General features: G+C 39.4%; 1 protein-coding gene across 1 annotated transcript; it reads left to right on the top strand.

The window, feature by feature from the left end:
• Positions 1-2403: 2403 nt before the first annotated feature.
• Positions 2404-8902, top strand: LOC103510921. Its single transcript, XM_008475624.2, has 2 exons — positions 2404-2906; positions 8765-8902. Exons 1-2 carry the CDS (start codon positions 2451-2453, stop codon positions 8900-8902), a joined length of 594 nt encoding a protein of 197 aa, XP_008473846.1. The 5' UTR covers positions 2404-2450.
• Positions 8903-11284: the final 2382 nt, after the last annotated feature.

Below are 11284 nucleotides of genomic sequence, written 5' to 3'. Positions count from 1 at the left end.
ATTGACCCCCCCCCCTCCCTCCCCCCCAGTCTTCACGTCTCTGGTAAGTATGGGTCAGGCCTCATGGGGAGTAAAATGAGACGTGACTAGAAGAGAGGGAGGAGTGGAGGAGAGAGAACGACGAGGGACGGGGAGAAGGAGAGGAAAGGGAGGGAGAGAGAGAGAGAGAGAGAGAGAGAGAGAGAGAGAGAAGGCCAAAGAAGAACAAAAGGGACTGAGAAAGTAAGGTTTAATTGAGAAAGGCCAACAACGGAGGTATGGTAGAATGAATATATTAGGTGCCATGGATGACCTGGTAGACAAAATTACCAAGACATAATTGGGCGGTATTAACACCATAACTTAACTACCTCCTGAATGGCATTTCTAATAGATATGATTCAGAAATCAGCCTGCAGAGAGGTAGGTACACAATACACACATGGGATATGGGCAGTTAGGTAAGTGGGTATATATTTATGGATTGTAGTCTGATACCACAAATCCTACATCGGCATTGGGGACTAACATTGGCATTATTGAAAGATACGAGTGGGTAGTAGGTAACTAGGTACATTATCCTGAATAGAAACATTGGAAGATGATTACACAAAAGCTCCGAGAGGTCCCAAACAAAAGGAGGTCCATATGAAAACACAGGCTCGTATGAATACCAACAGACCAGGTACGAAACGTAACAGCGTCCCCTAGGAGACATAAATTTTACGTCCGTTTATACGCTGGCCGGCGTATTGTGCACCTTGGCTGATTAGTGGTGTGGTGTGAAATGAGGCGCGAGGAACACAAAGGTAACACCTAGATTAGTGTCTTGGCACTGACGGCAAAATTGCAAAATATGATTCATGTAATGGAGGAAATTCTGGGGTATTCCTGAAAATGACGTCGACTAGGCACCTAAGTCCAACATAAACTAGCTTCTTTGGATGATACTTGTATAAGAGTTCTACTTTTCCACAGAGGAAATCCCCTATACTATGCAATTTGACCCCAAATGATGGTCTTGTCTAACTCAAATAAAGCTAATTTTAATGGGAATACAAAAGAGTCCCAAACATAATCTCGAAAAGTCCTGAGGTTGAATCTTACCCAAATCATGCCCTCCCTCTTTCGCGGCCATTACTAGGTGCTAGGTGGCTAAGATTAGAAGGAAGGCCTAACGGGTCACCAGAATGCTCAAATCCCTCACTGGCGCCTTTCTTTCCCCCTCCATAACAACATGCAGGAATGTACATACCTAAAGGCACGTTATATAGCTTAACATAAAAAAACACGTGGGCGGGAGCGGGTGAAAAAGTTAGCTCTGTGGTCAAATAGCCCCTCCTGTACCCTCGAAATGGCCTTTGTAAAAGATTAAAGCAAAAAGTCGAGATAATTGAAAACATCTGCTTTCCCGAAGTTTTGAATAAGGAATTAACTTCTACTTGGGTAGATTATGTGTAAAGAATTTTCAGGAATTTTCTAATTGGAGTTAGCAAACAAATCATGCCTCTTAAATTTATACCTGTAGGTTGCATTTACAATGTTACATAGATACCTACTACTTTGGCTTGAAATGGTTCAGAAAATCACAAAAGTTCAGGATCAGTATTAAGTCTTCCTCTGTGCATATTATATAGGTACAAGTAGAGCAGTAGAGGTAGCAAGTTTAATGAACCTCAAACATTTCTTTTTCTTCATTTTTCCTAATTTAAAACAAAATACTTTGGGCTCAGTAAGTACAGCACCTCGGAGAACCTGATAAATAATGTTGAATTTTCAGGAATTTTCTAATTGGAGTTAGCAAACAAATCATGCCTCTTAAATTTATACCTGTAGGTTGCATTTACAATGTTACATACATAGATACCTACTACCTACTTTGGCTTGAAATGGTTCAGAAAATCACAAAAGTTCAGGATCAGTATTAAGTCTTCCTCTGTGCATATTATAGGTATACAAGTAGAGCAGTAGAGGTAGCAAGTTTATTTCATCTTTTTCAAAGAATGAATCTCAAACATTTCTTTTTCTTCATTTTTCCTAATTTAAAACAAAATACTTTGGGCTCAGTAAGTACAGCACCTCGGAAAACCTGATAAATAATGTGCATGAGATAAAAGCCATCGCACAGAGTAATGTTCGTTGTGTTTACCAACGAGCACACAAATTTCCTGGAGACATATTTTATGTGTTTTCTTGTTGCTGGTGGAGGAACATGAATAAGACAAGTGTTTCCAAGTTTTTCCTCGGAATTTTTGGAAAGCCTACTCTAAATTCAGAGGGGAATATGAAGCCAAAACACTTCCTACTAGAGTTTTGGGGAAACATAGCCTATATGTAGAGACTAGAGAGTAATAACTTTGTGACTTAAATACATACATCTTGTGATCAGTTCAATCATTGGGTATAACTCCAAGACCTATGACACTGCAACTATAGTGCGATATATCTTCACAAAGAACAACTCGCTGTCAATGTTGTACTTGCGGAAACTACAGTTATCTGATAGTGACGTGGAGACTATTTGTTCCGGGTTCAAAACTCACCCAGGGTTGAAATTACTAGACTTGAGTTGTAATAATATCTCTGATATTGGAGGAGGTTACATCGTCAGGTATCTTGGACGAAATATGAAGATGGAAGGTTTGTTCCTGTCTCACAATAGAATATCGGATGGAACAAGTTATAGTCTGAGCTGTATTGTTCCTGCTAGTAATATTTCCATGCTGGACGTCTCGTACAACTCAATCAGTGACAATGGTCTTGTCTGTTTACTAGACATTCTACAGCCAGGATATGGACTATGTATTCTACTATGGGGCAACAGTATTGGTCCTAAATGTTGTGCCAAGTTCAAAACACTATACGAGAATGGGAAAATGTCCAATGACAAGATCGACGTAACAGTCGGGATTGATGAGTCGAATAACATAGCAATTGACCACAATCCAACGCTAGACAAATTCAGAGTGAACTATTATTCAATCAGAGGAAGGAAACAGGACCTACTATGTGCTACATTCCCTTTTCACAAGATCACCTTGGCTAATAAGAACATTGAGGTGTAAGGCAAGAGAAAAACAACAATAAACTATCCAATTTTCTTGGGATTATCATGCTGATATCTGATATATCGTTATATCGTATCATGATTTGTGTTATGCCTGTGGAAAGCATTGAGACATTAGCGAACACTATTCTGCACTACAGTGTAGGTGGGTCCTAGTGTACTACCCCTCTTTTCCTCACTATCTCACCAATCAATGTTGACAAGGTTCCCCCTATAAACGCAGACAAATTGCATGGGTTGGAAACTTAAAAAAAATTCAAAGTAGGTATAAAAAAACATTAAGAGTGACTTGCAGCAGACTAAGAAATTTAAATTAATCTTCGTCACTCGTCACATAATTGATGAGGGTTAGGTGGCAGAGGGTATAAAAGTCATCGGCACGTGGTGCTTGTAAAGTTAATAATGAATTAATTAATCACAAAGACGAAAACAAAGCATCCGAGTGAAGCCATGTTAATGATTGTACGAGTTGGAAACGTGTCCAGACTCCAGAAAATGCCAGGGATACAAAACTTCGGGGAAAGTTTCTCCGAATTTTCCTTCGCTTGGGGTTTCGTCCTGGCACTTAGTAAACGATCACTTTTGTTTTTTAATTAATGGAGAAAAAATGTTTTACGTGATTTCGCGTGATTTCGTGACGAAAATTATCTTCCTCATGCGCTAGCATGAACGACATGAACGTTGAAGGCGGTACTATCTTGTTAGAATTAGAACAGAGTTTCAAGCTTCACTTCTACAGAATTTCCATCTACCTACCTATACGTGTTTTTCGGAAAACTGAGATTTGGGGATCAGAGGAAAAAAAGAGCAAATTGGGGAAAGTAATTAAAAGACCCAAAATGAGAGAAATTTATGACCTACAGTCTACACAGTTTCGTCTGCTTTTAAAATGATTGTGTCATAAAAACAGGCTCACAAGTTTTTCTTCCCCCGTCAATGCCTCTTTATGGATTTGTCATCATATTGAAATACCTCCACAGTTCCACCACCTTCCATCCCATTATCAACCACATTCACTTCTCACTTCACCAAGATGTCATTTGAGTCTGCAGTTTTCCAATTTCCAGCAATTCGCAAAGGTATCGGAAACAGGAAATTGCGTACTCAAGAGAAGAGGAGACAGAGTATAATTGCACGAGGTTTTTGCTGATCAATATAATTCTCTTTTATTCAGCATGATGGAGTTTTCATTTCATTTGAGAGAAAAAAATCTCTAGTCAGCAATTTTAGACAGTTATATAATATTGAAATGTAGAATACTGCTGATCCTTGTGCTTTCAGCGGGAAAATGTCTGAATTGTTTAATGCTTGGGAAAGGTATACTTGTATAATGGGATCTAAGTTAAACAAAGTAGACACAGACACAGATACCTACATAATATCAGAGGTGTGTGTATTTAAAGCAGCTAGAGTATAATTGCACGAGGTTTTTGCTGATCAATATAATTCTCTTTTATTCAGCATGATGGAGTTTTCATTTCATTTGAGAGAAAAAATCTCTAGTCAGCAATTTTAGACAGTTTTATAATATTGAAATGTAGAATACTGCTGATCCTTGTGCTTTCAGGGGGAAAATGTCTGAATTGTTTAATGCTTGGGAAAGGTATACTTGTAATGGGATCTAAGTTAAACAAAGTAGACACAGATACCTACATAATATCAGAGGTGTGTGTATTTCAAGCAGCCTTTTCCTTTCGAATTGTGACAGAACACCACACTGAACAAGAGCATGGGAAGTGAAGAAATGCATGCTGAGTAATCAGAATAAGCGATGTACATAAAAACGATGGTCTGGGACATCGTATATAAATATGGTCCGGAGGAAAATAGGCAACGCACAACGGGGTATGGGGAAATAGATATTGACTGAACAAGAGCATGGGAAGTGAAGAAATGCATGCTGAGTAATCAGAATAAGCGATGTACATAAAAACGATGGTCTGGGACATCGTAATATATGGTCCGGAGGAAAATAGGCAACGCACAACGGGGTATGGGGAAATAGATATTACATAGGCAATATAGGAATTCATTTTACGATCAGACATTAAAAAAATAGAGGACGAAACAAAAAGGGCTGCAAAGGACGAGACAAACGCACAAGGGTGGCTAGAGAATGCAGGAGAGATAAACAAAAGTTCAAGCGAAAACCTAGAATTCCGAGATATTAAAAACTCCGATGGCGTTTAATTCCGTCGGACTTGGAAACCTTCTGAACATGGAATGGCAATTAGAAATCCCCCCCTTTTTTCTACACGTATGGCGTAAGGCTGAAAATAAAATTACTGCGAGTTTTGTTCACCCCCATACTACCTACATATTCACACTCATTTATCTATGTAGGAGTAGGTATAGCTATCCACATAACATATTCATTTGTATCCCCTCCATAGATACCACTTAGCTAGGGGACTTTTTCCCTTACCTATTTCATTCATTATTCGTACCTAATAGTACCTACTGCAAAATGTCACAAGAACTGTTCTACTTGTTCTCCCTCTCCCCCCTATGATTTTGCTTATTTTTTTAACTTGGAAACCTTCTGAACATGGAATGGCAATTAGAAATTCCCCCTTTTTTCTACACGTATGGCGTAAGGCTGAAAATAAAATTACTGCGAGTTCACCCCCATACTACATATTCACACTCATTTATCTATGTAGGTATAGCTATCCAAATAACATATTCATTTGTATCCCCTCCATAGATACCATTTAGTTAGGGGACTTTTTCCCTTACCTATTTTATTCATTCGTACCTAATAGTACCTACTGCAAAATGTCACAAGAACTGTTCTACTGTTCTCCCTCTCCTCCCTATGGTTTTGCTTATTTTTTTAAAAAAAGAAGGAATTTTAATTGTGTTAAGCATATGTAAATGCTTGTCACAAATGTCGTTCCCTGCTTAATGCACTACGCTAGATTTTATGACTTGACTTGGACTCGAACCGCCAACGTCCAGATCCGAAGTCCACCGCGCTAACCACTACACCACTGAGGTTGGTTGATTTTGCTTATAAACAACACTGAAATTTTGACGTAACATTCCAACCATCAACGTGTCAAGCGATCATCTCTGTGAAATTTAAGAGGCAGAACGAGAATACAAGGAAAGAGTTTCAAAAGAGACATCAGAGATTTCAAAGAAAACGGAAGGAAGAAAAACCTTATCAAGGCTACCTATACGAGTACCTTAACCAAAAAAAGAAAGAGGACTTGTACAAACATGAAATTTCTTTATGAGAAAAACAAACTTGTAGAGAAAACCCCGAGATAGGGGAAGCGGAAAGGGAGGAGGAGAAGAAAGAGGGGAAGGGAAAAGGTAAGTGGAAGGTAAGAAAGGGGCGTAGGAGAAAATAATAAAGAACGATGGAGGGAGAGGAAATACTTCCAAAACAACTTGAGATGGAAGGAAGAAGTTCTCAAAGATAAATTGATGGTAAACGGGCAAAAAAGTGGAAGAAAATTGAGAAATGGAGAGAGAGAAAGAGAGCGAGAGGAGAGGAGAGGGGAGGGGAGGGGGGAAGGGAATTAGAAGGAAAACGAATGTGCAAGAGATTAGGAAAGTGTTCTCTTAAGTTTTGATGTCCACAAAAAGAAAAATAAGGGAAAAGAACGAAGAAGAAGAAAGAAAGAGGAGGAGGAGGAGGAGGAGGAGGAGGAGGAGAAGGAAGAGAAGGAAGAGGAGGAGTAAAAAACTTCCCTAATAAATTGCTTGCATTATGTTTCATACTTCCAAAACAACTTGAGATGGAAGGAAGAAGTTCTCAAAGATAAATTGATGGTAAACGGGCAAAAAAGTGGAAGAAAATTGAGAGATGGAGAGAGAGAAAGAGAGCGAGAGGAGAGGAGAGGGGAGGGGAGAAGGGAATTAGAAGGAAAACGAATGTGCAAGAGATTAGGAAAGTGTTCTCTTAAGTTTTGATGTCCACAAAAAGAAAAATAAGGGAAAAGAACGAAGAAGAAGAAAGAAAGAGGAGGAGGAGGAGAAGGAAGAGGAAGAGTAAAAAACTTCCCTAATAAATTGCTTGCATTATGTTTCAGAGAGAGAGAGAGAGGAACTTAAGGAAGTAGATAGGTGGAAATAACTTTTGATCTAGATTTCTAGTTGAATGTCCAGGAGAGTTGATGAACGTTTAAAGAAAGCAAATTACTGAGGTAGGAAATTAGGGACCTAATTGTGTCCACGCAAAGTCGACCGGCCGTCGATCGATGTCAACTGAACCGTCCGCACTGCCTCGACAAAATGGATTCACCCCGTCGATCGACTGTTTGGACACACCTACAAATTTTGTTTAGTTTGAGATAATGGTCAAGTACTATAAGGGACCTAATTGTGTCCACGCAAAGTCGACCGGCCGTCGATCGATGTCAACTGAACCGTCCGCACTGCCTCGACAAAATGGATTCACCTCGTCGATCGACTGTTCGGACACACCTACAAAGTCAAACAAGCTAACAACTATAGTGGCTCAAAGAGCCTGATGTAGCAGATGCACCAATACAGCATAAATACCTATACCTAGGTATGTACAACGGAAATAAGGATGACTCTCAAAACCGAAAGCGGCGCCATCATCTGCCATATCACAACGACGTATCCTAAATGAAGCGTTGATGGGCGTCAGTGCAGACAATACGAATAAAAGTCATCGTCATCATTTACCCTTCACCTCATTTGCAAAATGGGGGGAGACAAAAGGTATGGAGGGAGAAAAGGTATAGGGGGGAGGGCTTCACTTGACTGGAGTGGATTACAGACTATCCCCTATCTAATAGACGTTAACAAACAAGACTACAGATAAAAGGACAGACGAGTTGAAATATTTCGACCACTACTATGGCCATCATCACACCTACAAAGTCAAACAAGCTAACAACTATAGTGGCTCAAAGAGCCTGATATAGCAGATACAACAATACAGCATAAATACCTATACCTAGGTATGCACAACGGAAATAAGAATGACTCTCAAAACCGAAAGCGGCGCCAAAATCCGCCATATTACACCGACATATCCTAAATGAAGCGTTGATGGGCGTCAGTGCAGACAATACGAATAAAAGTCAACGTCATCATTTACCCTTCACCTCATTTGCAAAATGGGGGAGACAACAGCTAGGTATGGAGGGAGAAAAGGTAGGTATAGGGGGAGAGGAAAAAGGGCCCCTCTGCCCAAAAGAGAGGGTAATAAAATCATTAATTAGAAGTAATAGGGACATGGAATAAGGGCTAAACGGATAATATAATGGAAAAATGGTTTCAGTTACGGATGAATGACCAGTGCTCAGGTGGAAGAGAGGGAGGAAGGGAGGGGGAGAGAGGGAGGGAGGGGGTGGTAATAATACAGTCAAACCTGTCCAAGTGTAACTCGTCTAAGTGGGAAACCTGGGTAACTGAGAAAAAAATCGTGGCCCCTTCATTTTTTACTAAAAAAACCTGTTTAAATGGGAAAATCGAGCCGGAGCCTCTGTATAGTGGGAAAGGTTGCCATTTTCTTAGGTCTGGAGCCTGGAGCCTCTTGCGGACCTCTGGTGGGAATTTGTAGGAAAACATAGCATATTCCTCTTCCTCCATTAGAAGAAACAAAATTCCAAATAAAAATTAGCTTATCTTTTATTTGCATAAATTATAGCTTAGTAAATACCCTTATTTACCCCCACCTTCGTTTCATGTGGTTTAGTGTCGTGGAATGGGAGGGAGGATGAGTCGAATAACATAGCAATTGACCACAATCCAACGCTAGACAAATTCAGAGTGAACTATTATTCAATCAGAGGAAGGAAACAGGACCTACTATGTGCTACATTCCCTTTTCACAAGATCACCTTGGCTAATAAGAACATTGAGGTGTAAGGCAAGTGAGTCGAATAACATAGCAATTGACCACAATCCAACGCTAGACAAATTCAGAGTGAACTATTATTCAATCAGAGGAAGGAAACAGGACTTACTATGTGCTACATTCCCTTTTCACAAGATCACCTTGGCTAATAAGAACATTGAGGTGTAAGGCAAGGAAACAGGACCTACTATGTGCTACATTCCCTTTTCACAAGATCACCTTGGCTAATAAGAACATTGAGGTGTAAGGCAAGAGAAAAACAACAATAAACTATCCAATTTTCTTGGGATTATCATGCTGATATCTGATATATCGTTATATCGTATCATGATTTGTGTTATGCCTGTGGAAAGCATTGAGACATTAGCGAACACTATTCTGCACTACAGTGTAGGTGGGTCCTAGTGTACTACCCCTCTTTTCCTCACTATCTCACCAATCAATGTTGACAAGGTTCCCCCTATAAACGCAGACAAATTGCATGGGTTGGAAACTTAAAAAAAAAAAAAAAAAATTCAAAGTAGGTATATAAAAAAACATTAGGAGTGACTTGCAGCAGACTAAGAAATTTAAATTAATCTTCGTCACTCGTCACATAACTGATGAGGGTTAGGTGGCAGAGGGTATAAAAGTCATCGGCACGTGGTGCTTGTAAAGTTAATAATGAATTAATTAATCACAAAGACGAAAACAAAGCATCCGAGTGAAGCCATGTTAATGATTGTACGAGTTGGAAACGTGTCCAGACTCCAGAAAATGCCAGGGATACAAAACTTCGGGGAAAGTTTCTCCGAATTTTCCTTCGCTTGGGGTTTCGTCCTGGCACTTAGTAAACGATCACTTTTGTTTTTTAATTAATGGAGAAAAAATGTTTTACGTGATTTCGCATCGTGACGAAAATTATCTTCCTCATGCGCCAGCATGAACGACATGAACGTTGAAGGCGGTACTATCTAGTTAGAGTTAGAACAGAGTTTCATGCTTCCCTTCGCTTGGGGTTTCGTCCTGGCACTTAGTAAACGATCACTTTTGTTTTTTAATTAATGGAGAAAAAATGTTTTACGTGATTTCGCGTGATTTCGTGACGAAAATTATCTTCCTCATGCGCTAGCATGAACGACATGAACGTTGAAGGCGGTACTATCTTGTTAGAATTAGAACAGAGTTTCAAGCTTCACTTCTACAGAATTTCCATCTACCTACCTATACGTGTTTTTCGGAAAACTGAGATTTGGGGATCAGAGGTTCATGCTTCACTTCTACAGAATTTCCATCTACCTATCTATACGTGTTTTTTCGGAAAACTGAGATTTGGGGATCAGAGGAAAAAAAAGAGCAAATTGGGGAAAGTAATTAAAAGACCCAAAATGAGAGAAATTTATGACCTACAGTCTACACAGTTTCGTCTGCTTTTAAAATGATTGTGTCATAAAAACCATTGTAAATGGCTAATGCATGTATGTAAACCCAATACATCATTGTAAATTATAGTAGGGTGTTTGGGAAACACTGACCAATGGACACTTCCCTCAGTTGAGATTGAGTAAACTGTGGAAATTAGAGGGGGGGGGCATAGGTCGCCCTCCCCCCCTTTACCATCACGGAATTAGTTCCACACATGAGACGTGAACAGGAGCCTTTATGTGAAACCCAGATTCGAACCAGCAATCTTGTTATCTTAATTGATGGTAAAAACCGGAATGAGGACTATTATCTACGAAAAGGACTCACATACATACCTACTATAATTGTAATTATTTATTCAAAGAAAATAACTTAATTAATAGAAAGTAGATAATAAAATCACAACACTCACAAACACAAATTTGTAAAACACGAAAAAAGCGACTTAACTTTCGACTGAACCGATCCAACACAAATTTGTAAAACACGAAAAAAGCGACTTAACTTTCGACTGAACCGATCGACCACACCCCGAGAACTGAACTTGCTGATTCTAACTCTAACTGCGTAGCCAAAAGTTTACAGCGTAGAATTTTCCTCGATTCTGATTGGTTGTCAAGACAACACTGTAAAAGCCAAATTTATGATTCAAGCCGGCTCCACACGGTTGGACATTTTGTCGTCTGAATTATTTTACAAATAGCCAAAAGTTTACAGCGTAGAATTTTCCTCGATTCTGATTGGTTGTCAAGACAACACTGTAAAAGCCAAATTTATGATTCAAGCCGTCTCCACACGGTTGGACATTTTGTCGTCTGAGTTATTTTACAACCTAGACGGGTATTATTTAAGGAAATTTTCTCGATTCTGATTTTTTGTGCCTTTGACTTGCCTATGGGGACTAAAAAACGTCAATATCTCGGGAACGGTTTGGAATTTTGGGATTTTCCGATTTTTCCCAGTATGTACAAAAAATAAGGAATCCAATG

Source organism: Diaphorina citri, unplaced genomic scaffold (assembly GCF_000475195.1).
Source record: "Diaphorina citri unplaced genomic scaffold, Diaci psyllid genome assembly version 1.1 scaffold657, whole genome shotgun sequence".
Taxonomy (NCBI): Eukaryota; Metazoa; Arthropoda; class Insecta; order Hemiptera; family Psyllidae; genus Diaphorina; species Diaphorina citri.
Note: the sequence above shows the minus strand (reverse complement) of the source record. Positions and strands in the feature narration are given on the sequence as shown.